Source organism: Panthera pardus, unplaced genomic scaffold, assembly GCF_024362965.1.
Source record: "Panthera pardus isolate Hobbes unplaced genomic scaffold, ASM2436296v1 HiC_scaffold_27, whole genome shotgun sequence".
Lineage (NCBI taxonomy): Eukaryota > Metazoa > Chordata > Mammalia > Carnivora > Felidae > Panthera > Panthera pardus.
In genome coordinates, this window is record NW_026526843.1 from 79421188 (window position 1) to 79440567 (window position 19380).

Here is a 19380-nt window from a genome sequence, read left to right on the forward strand (position 1 = left end):
GTGCTGTCTGTGCCTTCCTAATCAAACAGTGTATAGCAGGCTGGATTTCAAGATTCACTTCACTGCTTTCTGAGATAATGGATGGTCCAAGCAGCTCTCACCTGAATTTTCTTTCAGAGACTCTTAGAGGCAAAGGCTTTTGCTTTGTGGTACATTGGAGGTTAGGGTTCTCTAAAGCATTTTTTGTTTACAAACGGCCATAATGCTTTTCCATGATTTCCCGGGGAATTTTAGGCTGACTCGGATTCAACCACACTCCCATACATGTTTGAAGCATTTCTTAACCTACCAGTACTAAATCAATAAATATTGAGTGCTTGCTGTGTGCTAAACTCCAGGATTAAACAGCAGAGTGTATAGGAAGGAAGCTCCAAGAGCAGGCAGCAGCCACTCCAGGGCATTTGTTTAGATGATATTGTTCTTAATTTGATTCATGCCATTTGGATTAGGGGCCACTGTTTTCAACCTTAAGAAAAATTGTACAAAAGGAAAATTCTTACTATAAATGGATGCATGATTATAGAAAGGTTGGAAGGACCTGGAAAGCGTGAAGCATAAATAAATAAAAACCATGTTATCATGCCACCTAGAGGCAACCACTGATAATGTATTTTTTTTTTTAATCTTGCTCCCAGGTTTGTGGGGTTTTGTGTGTATGCTTGTTTTAAACTTCCTCACCCTTGTGGCAAACATTTTGTCATTAATAGGGACGTGTTAGGTACAGGGTACAATGTAAGCACATACAGAGATAGTCAAGTATTAAGAGATTGGGGAGAGGATTGTCATAATTCTCGTTAGTACTTGTGCTTTCAAAATCCAGATAAGTGTTCATTATTTTAAGGTGAAATAGTGAGAGGCTTAAGGGTCCCCTACCCTCAACTTTCTTAGGGATTTTCTTTCTGTTACCTCCTCTTTCCCTCTACCTTTCAGTGACCCCATAATTCTCTGCTTGCATTTACAGCCAACCTTTTCAGAAGAGTTTTCTAAACGTGCCATCTGTATTGCCTCTCTTTCCATTGGTTCCCTGACTCACTCCAGTCTGGCTTCCCTTCCCACCATCCCCCCTGAAACTATTGTTGGTCAAGTTATCTCTACCCCCAATTTCAACATACATTTTTCGGGACATACCTCATTTCGACATTGGACACAATAGATCAGTCTGGCCATCTTTTGTCTTTCATGATAGCATAATGAACTAGTTTTGCTTCTACCTCACCAACCTCACCTTTTCTGGTAGATTGGGGTGCCTGGGTAGCTCAGTCAGTTAAGCGTCTGACTCTTGATCTCGGCTCAGGTTATTATCTTGCCATTCATGAGATCGAGCCTCGCGCCAGGCTCCACACTCTCAGTGTGGGATTCTCTCTCCCTCTCTGCTTTCCCCCTTCCCTGCTTGTGCGTGAGCTCTCTCTCTCTCAAAATAAACATTAAAAAAAAACAATGTTGTATCAAGTAGGAACTTAGTTCTGGGCCTCTTTCCTTCCTTCTTTTTAAGTCATCATCTCCAGACCCATGACTTCAAATACTTTCTATATGCTGACAGTCACAGATTTTTATTCTCAGTGTGTACTTCTTTCATGAACTTCATTCTGTAAATATTTGTCTACCTATCATGTGGAAGATGCTGTGCTACGTGCCAAGAGCTTAATACTGTAGAAAGTCAGACTAGTTATATTGATACTTGTTATGAGAGAAACAAGCAAGGTAGTGTAATTGAAAAATAACAGACCAGCTTTAGGTGGGTTGCCATGGGAAGCCACTTTGGGTCTTAAAGTCACTCCTTAAAGGGAACTAGCTGAGGGAAGAATAGGTATGTTGGGGCAGAAGCATTCCAGTGGAATAGCAGTTGTAAAGGTCTAGAGGCCAGAAGGAACTTAAAGCATTCTAGAAACTAAATGGAAAGACTAAAGTGGTAGTGCAAAAAGGAGATTGGAGAGAGTTGCAGGAACTAAATCATGCCAGAGCCCTGAGACTCATGGTTAGAGTTGGGATATAATTTTAGGGAAACTGTTGAAAGGTTTTAAGCAAGGAAGTAACATGAGTTGACTTATGTTTTAAGATTATATTTGCTGCTCTCTGGAGAATGGATTGGATGAAAGTGAGTATGGAAGTGAGATCAGTTATCCCTATTTCACAGTTGAGGAAACAAAAGTGCACAGAGGCTGATTATCCATGCTCATACGGTGAGTAAGTGATACAGCAGGGATTCTAACCTGGGTTTCCTAATTTTGAGCCTGTTTTCTGATCTGGTGCTTCTCAAACTTTAAATATATTAATCACCTGAAGATCTCATTAAAATACAGGTTGATTCTTCAGCTCTGGGTGAGATTCTGCATTTTTAATAATTCTCAGATGATGTCAGTGCTGCTGATCCTTCAGCCATACTTTGAATTGTAAGGCTAACCTGCCACTATACTCAACTGCTATTGAGCCAGCTTGGAAATTACTCCTCTGCCTTTAAGCTAATTCAGTATTGAAAGTCATTCTAAATTTTATCACCTGGAGGTGGTTACACAGAGTGAGTTGCCCTTTAAAGAGTGACTTCTCCTCAGTATATATTAAGTGAACACCCTTGCCTTGATGTAAATAAACCCTGTAAAACCAAGATTAGAAACCTCAAAAGTAAATGAAGTTTGGGGGAAAGGAGGAAGGGAAAAAAGAAATGGTTAATTAAATAGAAGTGTTAAGTAATGTATAGCTGTGGATGGTGGTTCATAATAATTCATTAATTTCCTTAAAGTTGATCTTTAAACCTTATTGTAGGAAGAAATCTTTATTACTTGTAAAGATTGCTTGGTGCTCAGAGTTCTGGTCTGAACCAACAAAGGCAATAGGCCATTTCCAGAGATTTGTTTAGAACTAATTTCTTTTTGTTAGAGGCTTTTTTATGTAATAGGATTTTAACTTGTTTAACTTCTAAGCATTAGGTAGAACTCATTCCCTGGTCATTAGTGTGATTTGACGGTATCTCAGCTTCTCACATTGTGCCCCAGCTTCCTGTCTTGCAGTAATTTTCTGAATAGGATCTAACAGTGTAGAAGAATCTGTCACAAATACATGTTTTCATCTGCAGGAATTTATTGTAATAAAACTAGTAAACTGGGGCGCCTGGGCGGCTCAGTTGGTTAAGCATCCGACTTTAGTTCAGATCATGATCTCACTGTGAGTTCGAGCCCCGCATTGGGCTCTGCACTGAGCGCTCAGAGCCTGGAGCCTGCTTCGGATTCTGTCTCTCTCCTTCTCTCTGCCCCTCCCCTGTTGTCTCTCTTTTAAGTAAATAAACATTAAAAAAATAAATAAAACTAGTAAAGCGAACAGCATGTTATTAAAGCATGGACTTGGGAGCCAAAAAGGCCTAGATTTAAATCTTGGTGCCAACTAGCTAGACAAGCCACTTAATTTCTCTGAGCCTTCGTTTTTCTATCTGTAAATGGGATAAAACTTGGTTTGAGTGGTGAGGATTGTATGAAAGACTATTATATGAAGACTCTAGGCAGCATGTCTCAAAGTTTGTTCTTTGGGATACTTACATTCATGGACTTTGAGTAGATAACACTTGAAAAAATTGTTCTGTGGCCTAGTAAGTTTCCTTTACCCAAGGTTTCTTGGAGCCATTAGTAACGTAAGTCAGCCACCTAACTATTCTAAAGGAAAATTCCTTTTGTACTTCCATTTGTAACATTTTGCAAGTTACTGAAACCTTGTCTTCCTTCATGGAGCAAAATGCTCTAAAATGCTTTAGGAAACACCAACCTGAGTATTGTCTGGCTTATAGTGAGTGCTCAAAAAATACTTTCCCTTTCCACTGTGAAACTAGCTTAAAATAACTAGGGGGGAAATTTTCTTAATTGATGTCTCATGGACCGTGATACCTTTCTTTTTCAAACTATAGGTGTTTCTTGCAACAAAATTATAGAAACAGGTTAACATTGCACTTGTTTGGGGGAACATGTGTGTTCATTCATTTGTTTTGGACTGGTTATTTAATTGGGTGCCTATCATCTGAATCTGTTTATGAAAAGTTTGGAGCCCAAACACTGGAAACTGAACAAAATACTTGCTCTCCCTGAACCTTGACAATTATGGCCTGGACTTACCCCTGTACTTTACCAATCAGATGCTCACACTTGGAACTTTTGGTGTCTAGAGCCATTGATGCAAATAACCTGAGACTGTTCAGAAATCATTCTGCCACCAGGGGTAGCTTCTAGGCATCCAGAGTCTGGTGTTGACAGTAGAGGCACCCCCAGCTAAGCTGTGTCTGTGGGAGGTCCCTTGGCTGTAGTCCTAGACTGCATAGCTTCCTTGGCTCCTCCCCATTTTCTGAATGTGGATCAGTAAGCCTTCCTGATGATTCCCTGAGCTGTCTGTTATCCTTCCATTAAATCAGTTTTCTGCTTTAGTTAGCCAGAGTCTATTCTCAACCCAGGCCCTTGACTGGTACAGAACCCTAAGTCAAAACAGCTGTAGTTAAAGTGAGATATGTGTGTGAATATTTGCCCATGACCTCATCTACATTTTCTTAAGCCATTAAAATAGTTGGAGCTAAAATATAGTTGCAGCTACAAGCTAATCCTCCTTTTGTTTTGGAGGGTTGTTTGGGTTTTTGTTGAATTTTTAGAGTTCTTTGTGTATTCTAGATATTATATATAGTTTTGAAAATATTTTCTCCCAGTGAGTTCTATAGTTTAAGTCTGTGATCCATTTTTTTTACTTTGCAGTCTTAAATTGAGATAATCAACATACAACATTATAATAGTTTCAGGTGTACAACATAGTGATTTGATTGTATATGTATATATAGTGTAATGATCACAGTAAGTCTAGTTATAATTTTTTCTTGCACTGAAAAGTTTAAGATCTGCTCTCATCAGTTTTCAAATATATAATACAGTATTAACTATAGTCACCATGCTATACATTACATCTTCATGACCTATTTGTTTTATAACCAGAAGTTCATACCTTTTGACCACTTTCACTCATTTCACTCACTCCTGCCTCTGGCATCTAATAGTCTGTTCTCTGTGAGTTTAGTGTTTTCGGAGTTTTTTGTTTCTTGATACTCTGCATGTAAGTGAGACCATACCATATTTGTCTTCTCTGACTTATTTCACTTAGCATAATGCCTTCAAGGTCTAGCCATTTGTCACAAATGTCAAGATTTCCTTCTTTTTTATGGCTGAATAATATTCGTGTGTATCCACTCATCCATCAATGGACAGTTAGGTTTTTTCCATGTCTTGGCTGTTGTAAATAATGCAGTAAACATGGGGATGCATATGTCTTTTTAAGTTAGTGTTTTCATTTCCTTTGGCTAAATACTCAGAAGTGGATTGATGGATATTTTTAATGTTTTGAGGACCCTCCGTACTGTTTTCCCATATTGGCTGCACCAGTTTACATTCCCACCAACAGTACACAAGGGTTTGCTTTTCTCCCCAATCATCACGTTTCATTTTGAGTTAATTTTTATGTAAAGTATGTGACTTAGGTCAAAGTTCATCTTTTTGCCTATAGATGGCTACTTGCTCTGGTACCATTTGGTGATGAAACTATCCTTTGATTGAATTGCCTTTTTAAGTGTCAAAAATCAGTTGGGCATATTTGTATGAGTCTGTTTCTATTCTTACTGATACATGTGTCTGTCCCACCTCCAGTACTACATATATTGTCTTGATTATTACAGGGTGGTATACATATGAATGTCAAAATCAGAGAGAGGGATTCCTACTTTTTCAAAATACTAAAGCTATCGTAGTTCCTTTCAGCTTTGTAGTTCCTTTGTCTTTCCATATACATTTTAGAATAATCTCAGTTTATTTAAAAAAAAAAGAATCTTGCTGGGATTTGGATAGGATCTGCATTAAATCTGCATGTCAATTTGAGGGGAATTGCCATCTTTATTATGTTGACCCATCTTAATCTATGAGGATGTTATATCTCTCCATATATATAGATCTTCTTTGATTTTTAAAAAAAAAAAATTTTAACGTTTATTTATTATCAACAGACAGAGAGAGTGTGAGCATGGGAGGGGCAGAGAGAGAGGGAGACACAGAATCCGAAGCAGGCTGCAGGCTCCAGGCTCTGAGCTGTCAGCACAGAGCCCGACATGGGGCTCGAACCCACAAATGGCGAGATCATGGCCTGAGCTGAAGTCAGATGCTCAACCGACTGAGCCACCCAGGCGCCCCCTTCTTTGATTTTTTTTAAATGAACATTTTATGGTTTTCAACATACAAGTCCTATACATGCTTCGTTAGATTTACACCTAAGTATTTCAAGTTTTGTTTTGAGCAATTGTGAGTGGTAGTGTACTTTTAGGTTTGGAGTGTATGTGTCTATTGCCAGTATATAGAAATAGATTGATTTGTGGATGTTTATCTTATATCCTGCAACTTTACTGAGATCATTTATTCTGGGAGGGTTTTTTTTGTACGTTTGGGGGATTTTATACTTAAATAATCCTTTGTCATCTGCACATAGGGAGTTTTGTTTCCTCCTTTCTGATCTGTATACCTCTAATTTCCTTTTCTTATTTCAGTGGCTAGAACTTCCAACACTGTGTTGAATAAAAGTGGTGAGAGTGGACATCTTTACTTTGTTCCTAATTTTGAAGGGAAGGCATTCAGTGATTTGGGTTGTATGGTGTTGGGGCTGGCTGCTACTTCCTGCAGCAGAGTTAGTCTTATAGCCTCCCAGCAAATGACTGCAGCCACAGTAATGTGATAGCCACTTGCTTTAGGTAATGAGTATGAGAAGTTTTGTGAGAAAAATCAAAACTGAGTATAAGTAGCTCACTTACAGTTTTTACTACATGGATCGGATTGTTGCCAGAATCCTATTGGCCTCGTTTTAGATATTTTGGAAGTTGTTGGCAGCTGGCACTTGGTTCATTTTTTTTTAGATGCTGAGGTAACTTTTTAAAAAGTAATTTGGAATCCCATATCTTGAAATGTGAACCTTAGAGGGAAAACATTTTTTTTCTTCCAGGAATGCATTTTAGAATATACTCTGGATGTTTGATCAGTTCTTCCTGAATGCCCATTGGTTGAAAAGATACCGACCATGTAGGCAAATAACACTTTATTTCCACACTACTGAGTATGTTGGACTAAATCTAGGCCCGAAGCTGCCTGAATTTTATACCTGTGCTTGGTCAGCTTTATATTATGACAGCCTTCTTGGGGAAGGGACACTCACCTTCAGTTACTGCTATGTAGCAGATACATTATTATCAGGAGAATCTTTGGTATATAAAGAGCTTTCAGTTCACCTCTACCTCTGTCCATGTGTCCTGGTTGCTAATGGGAGAAACCTTTATTTCTTCTTGTGCCTTGGTCAGAGCATCTTGAGGGACCTGTCTGCCATGAAAGATCACGTAGGTTTATACTAGGAGTTACCCATTTTTGTGCCTTCCAAACTGAAAGATCTTAGTAAAATGATTGTGTTCTGTGCTCAGGAAATTTCTAGTGGGAGTCTTCTATCTCATTTTCTAATTAAAAATTAAAGTATTATGCTGCCTTTGTTGTTATAACACAACTAATATATTTTTATTGGTTAAAACAATAAAAGATACAAAGATGCATCTACATAATCCTTTTGGTCAGCAGTGAGTTAACATTTTGATGCATACCCCTTCTAAGTGGTTTAGATAGGTTTATACTATTTGTTTTGTAATTTTTATTTCACCATGAACATCTTTCTGTTATATAATTATGTGCAGTGTTTATAACAATTGTGCAATATTTCATTTTAAACCAATCCTTTTTGGACGTTTGTTCTTTTCCAATTTTTCACTATTACATATGGTCATGGAGTATAGGTTTTTATGGTTAAATATTTTGTGCATCCTCATGATTTTCTTTGGCTAAATTCCCAGAAGTAGAATTGCTAAGTTTTCCAGAAAACTGCAAGGATATGGTGAATTTTTCCATCCTGAGGTGTGTTAAAAACATTGTGATCTTTTATTTTCAATTATGAGTTTGAGAGGTTTGTTTTTAAAAAGCGCTTTAATTTTGGCTTAAATTGATTAGTCTTATGCAATATATGGATGTGGGCCAGTTTTATCTGGAGATATTCCTTATCCTTCCCTACCTCATAGCTGTGCCTGTGAGTTCACATAGCATCATCATAACTCCAGAGTTTTTGCTTTAAGCATTTTGCATGCTCTTCATTCTATCTTGTTTATGTCGAGCATGTAGAGCTCAAGATTGCAACTTTAAATTCTCACTCTTTTGGGGAATTTCTTTTCAGATCATAAAACAGAAAATCGAAAACATGAAAGTAGACAGGACTAAACTGAAAAAGACACCTACTGAGGCTGTAAGTATCCAAAAGTATGGTCTTATTTTTTGCATTTTAGAAAAAGTTCTTGTAGACAGTTCACCATACTGACCTTCCAAATACATCATCATTTATATATACAAAGTGCAATAAAACAGCAAGTTGTCTTGAAAAAGTCGTATTTGCTTTTGAACTTCCCTTGTTTAAAAAGGCAAATAAGCAAAAGAGAGGGAAACAAACCATTAAAAGACTCTTTAACTATAGAGAATAAACTGAGGATTTATGGAGGGGAGGTGGGTGTGGGATGGGCTATAAATGCGTGATGGGCTTTAAGGAGGGCGCTTGGCATGTTGAGCACTGGGTGTTATATGTAAGTAGTGAATCACTAAATTCTCCTGAAACCTGTATTACACTGTATGTTAACTAACTAGAATTTAAATAAAATTTTGGAAAAAAGTGAGTAAGCTAGTCACCAGTGGAAAGTAAACACTAAACTGTTGTAGCTGTATGTACCTGAAGTAGGCTCTCTGGCTGCTTTTCTTATGCATTGAAAGGCAGTATGGTATAATGGAAAGAGCAGGTGTGGATTCAAATTCTGTCTGTACTTGTGTGGTCTTTCTCAATTTTGTTTTCAAGAAAATTAAAGTAGTAACATGTTTCTTAACTAGATTTCTTGTGGGGCCAGTGGTGTAGCTTTTTTAAATCATGGATTCTTAATCATACAATTTAGTTTAACCTATGTTAATCTGTGTGTTGGGTGACCATGTCCTAGCAGCAGAAATCCTAGCTTCAGTCCAGTATTCTATCAGCTGTCTTAAACTGCGTTTTGAGGTTAAGAAAGTATTGCCTTGTTACGACTCTCCTGTAGACCCCGTTGTTCAAGGAGCACAAGCTTTGGAATTAGACATGAGTTTGAATCTTACTAGTTTTTGTGGCTAAGCATTTATTTGCTCACCTGGTTTTCACAGTGGTAAAACAGGGTTGATAATTCTTCCCTCCTTGGTATGAGGCAGATGCTTAGCAAAGGATTTGGCACATAATCAGTTTATTTGCTAAATACAGGTCACTTGGTTTTTAAAAACTAACTACCTGGCAAGTATCACTATGGATATTGCTATTAACAGTTTGCTGTATTTCTTCTAGTCTTTAAAAGATTATTGTATGGACATTCTCTGCCCTTTTTTGTTAAGTATTATACTGATGAGTGCGAGAAATGCTGTCTTCCCATACCCTCTCTAGCATTACAGATTATCTTTTAAATTTTTGTTAATAAGGGGGGGAAATATTAATGGTTCTAATGTGCATGCCTTAATTAAATATATTTTCAAATTTATTGACCTTATATTGGTTGTCTGCACATGCTGTACATTTTTGTGTTTGCCGTTGAAATGTCAGGTTGTTTCTTCTTGAATGCCGTACATAATGAGTATATTCACTTTCATAGCTGTTGCAGATACATCTGATTTTGGTTTTGATGTGTTTTGGCATCTTGGATTTTTAAGTATATTTTTAATGTTTATTTTGAGTGAGAGTGCAAGGAGGAGAGGGACAAAGAAAGAGGGAGAAAGAATCCCAAGCAGGGTCCACACTGTCAGCAGAGAGCCCGATGTGGGACTTGAACCCATGAACCGCAAGACCATGACCTGAGCCAAAATCAAGAGTTAGATGCTCAACTGACTGAGTCACTCAGGCCCCCCCACTTTTAAATATATTTTTTAATGGGCATCTTGAATTTTTGACATTTATGTATTCAAATTATTTTGGAAACTAAAGAGCAAATAGAAACCTTGTCTTAAGAAGTGACACAAATTAAAACAGTAACATCAGTGTAAGAAAATAACCTAGAAAAGGATCCTAGTATTCATGTGCATAAGAACTTAACATATGATAATTGTAGGAATTATTGGTTGTTAGGGACAGGAAATATTAGTCAAGAAATGGTTTCAGGACAATTGTTTGACTTTTGAGGGGTGGGGACTATTATACTGAAATAAATTCTAGATAAAAGTCAAATATTTTTAAAAGAAATTCACACCTAGATTATAGGTGTAAAATATAGATGGATATTTACCTAGTCTTGGATGGAGATGGCCCTTCCAAGCATTAAAGCAAAGGAGAAAAAATAATGGAAGCATAAAGTAGTATATCCAAAGTAAAAAGGCACATGACAAGCTGGGGAAAATATTTGTAACCCAGTATACAGTTGACCCTTGAGCAACCCGGTTTTGAACTGCATAGGTCTACTGATATGTGGACTTTTTCCAATAAATACAGTACTGTAAATGTATATTTCTTATGATTTTCTTAAAAATTATAGCACTTTGTTTTTTCTAGCTTTATTGTAGGAATATAGTATATAATATACACACCAAAAGAAATACGTGTTAATTGACTGTGTATGTTATCAGTAAGGCTTCTAGTCAACAGTAGGCTATTGGTAGTTAAGGTTTTGGGGAGTTAAAAGTTACTCATGGATTTTCTACTGCATGGGGGTTTGTCAGCACCCTTAACTCCCATGTTGTTCAGTGAACTGTAGTTAATATCTTTAGTAGCTACATCAGTAGGAGAGATGAATATCCCAATGACAAAATGGGCATAGATGATTTCAGAAAAGAACAGATTCAGTAAACTTCTAGAATAATTTAACGTTGTAGATAATCAAAGAAATGCAAATTAAAAAAATTTTTTTTCTTTTATTACCTCATGGATTGTTAGGGATTTGTTCTTGGGGTGACACCTATATACAAATTTCTGGCTCACAACATTTGATAGCTACTAATTAATTACTTAGGACGAACTCCTGGAATTGGAACGTTTAGATCATAGACCATACATTTTTAAGGCTTAAAGATGCCTAGTTTCCTTGAGCAACATACTCAATTCTCTGTACTGTGGTTAATACTAGATATTATTTTTAAGAAGGATATTTATTTGTGCATGCATGCATGCCTTTTGATCTCTTTACCCATTTTCCCCTCCTGGCCACCTCTGGCAACCACCAGTCTATTGAGCTTGGGTTTTTATTTTGTTTTTTTTGTTTTTTGAATTCTGTGTATAAGTGAGATTATAGGGTATTTGTCTTTAACTTATTTCACTTAGCTTAATGCCCTCGGGGTCCATCCATGTTGTCACAAATGGCAAGATTCTGTTCTTTTTTATGGATGAATAGTATTCCACTGTATATGTATACTATATCTTTATCCATTCATCTAAGATGGACACTTAGATTGTTTCATATCTTGGCTATTGTAAATAATGTTGCAGTCAACCTGGGGCTGCATATATCCTTTCAAATTATTGTTTTATTTTCTTGAGATAAATACCCAGAGGTGGAACTGCTAGATCTTATGGTAGTTCTATTTTTAATTTTTTTGAGGAATCTCCACACTGTTTTCCATAGTGTCTGCACACGAAAGACATTTATTGATCACTTTGTATATTAGCAGCTGTGCAAAGGATTTTCCCCCTAGATTTGATATCTTTATTGGAGCAAATCAATGTGAACCTTGGCAATTAGTACACAGCCATTGAATTGGCAAATGCTTTCTTTTGTATTGCCAGAAGGAAAATAATAATCAGTTTGTATTATTGCATTTATTGCATTTATGCAGCAGGAACAAGATGGTAAAGATACACTTTTGTCCCTGGTGCATTCTGCAAACTATGGACCTTGATACAGCTGATAAAACAGAACATTGTGCTGGCACATTACATTGATGCCATTAGGCTGACTGAATCTTGTGAGCAGAAAACACAAGTACCTTAGATGCCTTAGGCATTTGTGTACCAGAGAGTGCCCTTTGAAGCTTGAGGGCCTCCCACATCAGGAAAGTTTCTAGGGGTCCAGAGGTCTGGGAAATGTCAAGATTTCCCTTCTAAAGTAGAGATAGATTGCTGCGCCTTGTACCATGCACCATGAAGACAGAGGAACAACGTATGAGGTTCTCTTTGGATTTTGGAAACACCATGTATCAAATATGGGCTTGGTGTTTTGATTCATTTGCTGGATAACCACTAAAGTGATAGTGAAGTCTGAATCTAGAAAAGATTCTGCAAAAGGTTCAGGCTATGATGCAAGCTGCCCTACTATGCGGACATTTTGACCTAGTAGATCCAGATGTCTGATTTAGGTGTCAGCCAAAGATGCCTCTGGCAAGCCCTGATAGGGGAAGTGCAGCTAAGATTCCTAGAATTTGGCAATGCTATTACCTGCCAACAAGTATTCTGACATTCAGAAAAGCAGTTTCAGGCTTGCTACTGGAACTTGATAAAAACTGAATGCCTGATTATGAGATACCAAGTGACTATAGTATTCAAATGTTCATCATGAATTGGGTGTAATCTAACCCACAAAATCATAAAATTGGTTCTGCATAGCTGCAGATTAGATTTGAAGGTGGTGTATTTGATACTAAACTTCAGTACGTTCAGAAAGCACAAGTGAACTACATGAGTAGATGGTTTAGACTCCCATGTTATGTTTATCCTGCTTCATCACCTCTCCCTCAACCTATATGACTTCAAGGAGAGGAAAGTGCAGGCCTGGTTTATGGAAGGATTTTATGCCAAGAATTTTACATGCATTTAATCACCACAAAAATTTGAGGTAGCTCTTAATAACGCTTACTTCAGAGGGAGAAACCCCTGTTATTCCATGTTTGTTTTGGGTACTGAAGGTACCTCTAGTTTAAATCTCATGACGACATTGCTGGGTAAATAGGTGATGTTAGTTTATTTTGCAGAAGAGGATACGGAGATTCAAAGAGGTAGCTTACCAACTGTCTAATTCCAAAGCTCATACTCTTTGAAGTAGTATGCTGTGTCTCAATATTTAAACTCCTATTATGTGAAATAAGTGCTTTATGTATGTTGCAAACATTTGAGCTTCACATTACCAAGGTAGTTATTAGGTGTGTTTCCCTGGTAAGAAAACTGGCTGAGAGATTGGAGTAGCTCATGATCAAACAGCTTAGTAAACATCAAGCTAAGAACTGAACCCAGGTTTGTTTGGTTGCAAATCTAGGCCCATTTTCAGGATGCCATGCAAGTGTAGTCATTTCCAGCTGCCATCCATAATAGAAGACTTCTATGTCCCATTCCCTGTCCTTCCTCCTCTGCTTTAAGAAACTTTACTATAAACTGTCAATCCACACCTTGTTACCTGACAAACAGGCCTTTCATCATTAAAGAGAGCAGGAATGTATGGCAATGGGAGCCCTATAAGAATGAAGTCCCGGTGTTCAGAAGCTCTTGGCCCTCCTACAGTTAAGAGGATTTAATAGTTGTAGGAAAATATAGCCAATCTTCACCTTTAACTGTGAATTCACTAGGGCTGTTCAGTGTTCCTCTGATTTCAAGATTTCTTATCAGGTATTCTAGTTAACTTTCAGACTGTGGTACAGATTCCTTCATTTTTTTTTTTTATGTCTAGCTTGTTTCCTTTATTTCTATTGTACAAGTTTATCCAAGTTAAAATGCACAGATGGGGGCACCTAGGTGGCTCAGTCAGTTAAGCGTCTGACTTCAGTTCAGGTCATGATCTCATGGGCTGTGAGTTTGAGCCCCATGTCATGCTCTGTGCTGACAGCTCAGAGCCTGGAGCCTGCTTCAGATTCTGTCTTCCTTTCTCTCTGCCCCTCCCCCACTCATGCTCTGTATCTCTCAAAAAAAAATAAACATTAAAAAAATGAAAATGAACAGATGGATGGTTTTATTACAAGATTTCCATTTAATCCCAAGTGACTGTCTGGCAAATTTCCAGTTTTCTAAATTGCTGAGTGTGTTGGCTTAAAGATTCCTTTACTCCAAAAAACCTTTTGTGAATACCTGTTTTTCTCAGCCTGCAGACTGCAGAGCCTTAATAGACAAACTCAAAGTTTGTAATGATGAGCAACTACTCTTGGAACTGCAGCAAATCAAAACATGGAACATTGGAAAGGTATGTGAACCCACACTCCCAAAAGGCAGGGCTCCCTGGACTAGTACATCATTTTGTATGTTCTGATATGGAAAGAGAAACCACAATGAGGTAGCATCATTCATCAATTAGTATCTGGTAAGCTGTATGTCTACAGTTATAAGCTGTATTATCTACTAAGCTGTATGTCTAGTATAGCTCTAGGTCAGTAGCTTTTAGCTTATGAATAGTTACCAAGGAAATTTTGAAAGAAAATATGAAAGGAAAAGTTTGCTAGCTGAGGGTGAGGAACATTTACACAGGTGATGATAAAGAATCTCAACCACAGAATTCCTTTAGTTTGACTGACAGTAGGAGTTTGAGATAGTTAAAAGAATCTTCTTTAGATAACTCTAAAAGTGAACATTTTTGATAAAATGGATTCTGGCAGGGAGAGTCATTGTTTTGTAGACCTCAGAAGGTAGCCAGAATTCTCCCTTTAAAGACCTAGTTAGGGTGTCTGCTGGTGTTTGTACATAATGTACTTTGATGGATATAACAATGATTACAGGTTTATGTGGCTCAGAGTATGATCTTTGTCATATGGATTTCTGTACTGGTGGGGGGATTGAAGAGAAGCAAAGGTGGGAAGTGAACTTGTCTAGGTGTCCTGCTCAGCAATCCATTGTAGCAAAGTACCCACATAGTACTTCGACCTTATTCTTACATGTTCCTCTTTCTCTTCCTCTCTCCAGTGTGAGTTATATCACTGGGTGGATCTGTTGGACCGCTTTGATGGAATTCTGGCAGATGCTGGACAAACAGTGGAGAATATGTCATGGATGCTCGTGTGTGATAGGCCAGAGAGAGAACAACTAAAAATGCTTCTCTTGGCTGTGTTGAACTTCACTGCCTTGCTCATTGAGTACAGCTTTTCCCGGCATCTGTACAGTTCCATAGAGGTATGAGAGGTTCAAGCCTATGTGATCTGTTCTTAATTAGAATCGCTCATATCTAGAAATAAATTGCTATTTCTCTCTGATAATTCTTTCCTTTTCATTTTGGAGCTCTGTGGAGTTTTCAGTGTCAAAGACAATGATAAGATTGAGAATGTAATACATATATTGAAGTATTCCTGGGAATTTGTGGGAATTTATCTTTGTTCCGCATTCATTATTAAAGCAGCCCCAAACCACTTAAACTATTGGAAATAGTTTGATTTCCTTGACACATTACTCATTGCTTAAGTGCCCTGTTGTTAGTGTTAATTTTTCTAATTCTTTGGTAAACAGAATTGAAAGGAAATGGTTTGGGAAAAGAAGTGGAATAACTGAACTAAAGTATAGCACCCAGAGTTTTAAGTGAGGAACAGATAAGCAGTCTGTTAAAGATAAAACATATTAGTTGCAAAAGGAAGACCATGGCCTTCAGGATTATCAGCAACCAGAAATACCTAGGTTTATTGCCATCTGAATGACATACTGATTTTAACACTGACTAGATGCTTAAATATATTGATAGACTTCGATTTTATTAAAAAATCAAAGCAGTCACTCTTGGGTTAATGTTACATACACTGTACTGTAACAGTCATAAGTGCCACCAGCTGTTGTTTTTTTGTTTTTGTTCTTTAATTTTTTTTAATGTTTACTTTTGACAGAGAGACAGAGCATGAGCAGGGGAGGGGCAGAGAGAGAGGGAGACACAGAATCCGAAGCAGGCTCCAGACTCTGAGCTGTCAGCACAGAGCCCGATGCAGGGCTCAAACCCACGAACTGCAAGATCATGACCTGAGCTAAAGTCGGACACAACCGACTGAGCCACCCAGGCGCCCCATCACCAGCTGTTGTTGATATCTTTAGCTTCCATATGGAGAACCCTACATTTTAATTTATTCTATATCTCAAAGAATACAGGAGCATAAAATTATCTTTCTTTCACAGTTCTTTTAGTCTAGCTGGAGACTTAATGTTCTTGAGTTCCACTATGTATTAAAATATCACATGTGTCTCTTTTGTAATTTCTTTTTCTTGTGGGGACACCTGTGCAGTTTTGAGCTGCTGCTCATGTGTTTTTGTTTTCGTTTTATTTTTATTGGACTTTGTGGCTTGCTGCCAGATTATAAGTTGCTTGGGAACGAGGTTGCATGTTGTAGGTGCTCAAATATTTATAAATTTTTTTGTATTGTTAAACTTCTTAATAGCTTTGTATATATTGACAAATCTATTACTACATTGGTATTTTAAGTTTTCAAGGCCTAGTGTGCCTAATACCATGAACTTGCCCTTTTTTTTCCCTGTAGCATTTGACAACTTTATTGGCTTCCTCTGATATGCAAGTGGTGCTGGCAGTCCTTAATCTTCTGTATGTATTTAGCAAAAGATCAAACTATATCACACGTCTTGGATCTGACAAGAGAACCCCACTGCTAACCCGGCTGCAACACTTGGCAGAGGTGAGTCATGGGTAAAGAGTGGAAGGGCACAAAACTGGACCATATAGTTCCTTTCCACAGGTGTTTTTTGCATTGTCAAAATGGATAGTAATCCCTAAGTTTACTGGCCTAATTAAATGGAATTATGGGGGCCCCATTAGCAAAGTTCCCCCTAAACCTAAGAAGTATTCTCAATTGTTATGAAGTAATCGTGAGAGATTGCATGAATCTCTACTCACAAAGTAGAATCTCCCTTTTTTCAAAAATGACAACTTCGTTTCTGGAAAGTTCAGAATCAGATTCTACTCACGAGGGAGGTATAGTGCAATGAAAGATCTGGATTGGAGTCTTGTCTTGTCCCTGCTTATTAGCTCTGATACCAGTTTTTTCATTTGGGAATTTAGTATATCTACCTTCAGAGTAGTTTCAGAATAAAATACAAGGTATTTTGCGCTGTGCTCAGTAATTGGCTTGTGATGGTAGTAATTGTAATTGAAGGCAAAAAGAACTCTCATGTAAAAGTTCAACTCAACCAAACTATTGTCCAATGTTTCTAGACAAAAGGATGATACGTACTTAGGTTTGAGAGAGGTAGCCATTGCTAGAACGTTTTGTTAGAAGAAATTGGTAAGTCTGACTTTTTAAAAGCCAATTGAATGGTTAACTCAAATAATGTAACTCAAGTGTCAGGCTATTTTTAGGTACATGATTCCTTAAAAATCATTTTTGTAGGATAGTGAATGCAACATGTATTGTGAAAATTCTAGGACATATAGAAAAGTGTAAAGAGAATATTAATCACCTGTTTATAACTTACCCAGATGCAGCTTCCTTCAAAATTTGAGCATATTTTCTTCTTACATTTTGCAAATATGCATATAGAGACATGCAACCTGTTTTCTTTAACATAAGTAATTTTCTCATGTTATTAAAAAAATGTAAGACAGTTCAACATTGGCTACCCAAATAACAGTAAAAGGGAAAAGAAACCATATCTCAAGTAGATGATGCTTCAAAAGCATTTGATAAAATTCAGCACATTAATAAAAACTAATATAAACTCTTAGAAATAGGAAAACAAACTTTAAATTTATGAATCATCTACCAGAAGTCATAATGGGAAAGCTGAAGCATTTCCATTGAATTCTAAAGTCAGACAAGATGCTACCTACTACTTTTGCCACTGGAATTTGTAGTAGAGGTCCTAACAAATACAAGAGAAAAGAAAGAAATGAATGATACATACTAAAAGAGAAAACTTGTTACTATATGAAGGTGATAGGTTTGAGGCTTTTGGGTTTTTTGGGGAGATAGCATAAAATTACTAGAACTAATAAAAGTACAGTGAGACAACCAAGTCAACAGTCAGTGTATAGAAACAAATATCTCCTCTGTACAGTAGTAATAAACAACTAGATGATTAGAATAAAGACCTCATTCACAGGATCAACAAGTATAGTTAAACCGTATTGGGCAAAACCATACATTTAAGAGAAGATAATGTAGAAGGTTATATTGTGATATACTGGTAGGGAAGGAACTCTTAAAAACTCTAAAGCGTAAATCTTACTGTAAAAATTTGAATTTTATAATACAAAATTAAGACTTCCTTTTCAATGGAAAACATCATAATTCACTGCTGTGCTAGCACTTAACTGGAATGTAAATCAGCACACTGCTTCCTTGAATGAGAAAAACACCAGTTGACCTAAACAGTGCACCTCCTGATGTGGCTAACAACATTCTGGTGCCAATTCATTTTGTCATGGACCAATACCACATTCAAACAGTTGGTGGAATAACAGCTGGTCTGTGGACAATATTAAGCAGCACTGCCAAAGATAAAACTTAGTAGTGATAGATTGAGAAGTGTTTAGCCATGTTTTAAAACTGTCAAGGGACTGTCCCTGTAGTATATTTAAGGAACTCCTCCAAATTAACGTGGATAAACAAAAGTATGGATAGATAATTCACAGACCAGAAAACTCAGCACATTAATAGTTGCTCCAGACTCATTAGTAATTAGAGAAATACAACTAAAGCAAGATACAGCCTTTTAAACTGTCAGATCAGCAAAAATTAGAAAACTGTGTAATGGTAAGTGCTAATAGGCATGTGAGGCTATAGGAACCCTTGACTGGTACTCCTGGTGTATATCCCAAAGATATCACATTATTCCATCAGGTAACATGTGGGAGAATATTGCATCATTGTGGCAGTAGATTGGATAAGCAAAATGGAGTTTATGCATATTATGGACTGTGTAGCAGTTAGAAGCAGGGGACCAAATAATGCACGTAGCAACATCAGTAGCTTTTGAAAATAATGTTGAGTGAGAGGGAGTTAAAAATGTTTATTGGTAGTACCATTTCTGAAACTTAAAGATGTGTACCCAAAGCAACACAGTTTTGAAAAAACAAATTAAAGGATATAGGAAGTGGTGAAAAGTGTTGTCTTTGGCAAGGAAAATGTGTATGGGCAGTAATTGGATGGACAGATGGTATATATAAATAAGTAAAAGAAAATAAACCTAACCAGCAGTATTTAAGATCTGTTAGAACAAAACCCTTACTTACAGATTTAAAAAATGATCTAAATTTGTTAGCAAAGACAGATGATGCCATTTTTTGTATGAGAAGACTCAATACAGTAGAAGCCCTCTTAGATCAAATTAGAGTTAATAGTTGGTAGGTTAATTATTGTTAAAATGTTGTTAAAGCAGAACTTTTTTTAAGTTTATTTATTTTGAGAGAAAACGTGCATG

General features: G+C 37.1%; 1 protein-coding gene across 1 annotated transcript in view; it reads left to right on the forward strand.

Annotated features, from left to right (window-relative positions):
• The window catches only part of HUWE1 (HECT, UBA and WWE domain containing E3 ubiquitin protein ligase 1), a 165063-nt gene that overhangs the window by 20683 nt on the left and 125000 nt on the right, over positions 1 to 19380 (forward strand). Inside the window, exons 3-6 of the mRNA XM_019438418.2 lie at positions 8257 to 8325; positions 14126 to 14224; positions 14938 to 15144; positions 16485 to 16637. Of these exons, the coding sequence (XP_019293963.1) occupies positions 8281 to 8325; positions 14126 to 14224; positions 14938 to 15144; positions 16485 to 16637 (504 nt within the window). The 5' untranslated portion in view covers positions 8257 to 8280. The remainder of the gene's footprint in view (positions 1 to 8256; positions 8326 to 14125; positions 14225 to 14937; positions 15145 to 16484; positions 16638 to 19380) is intronic.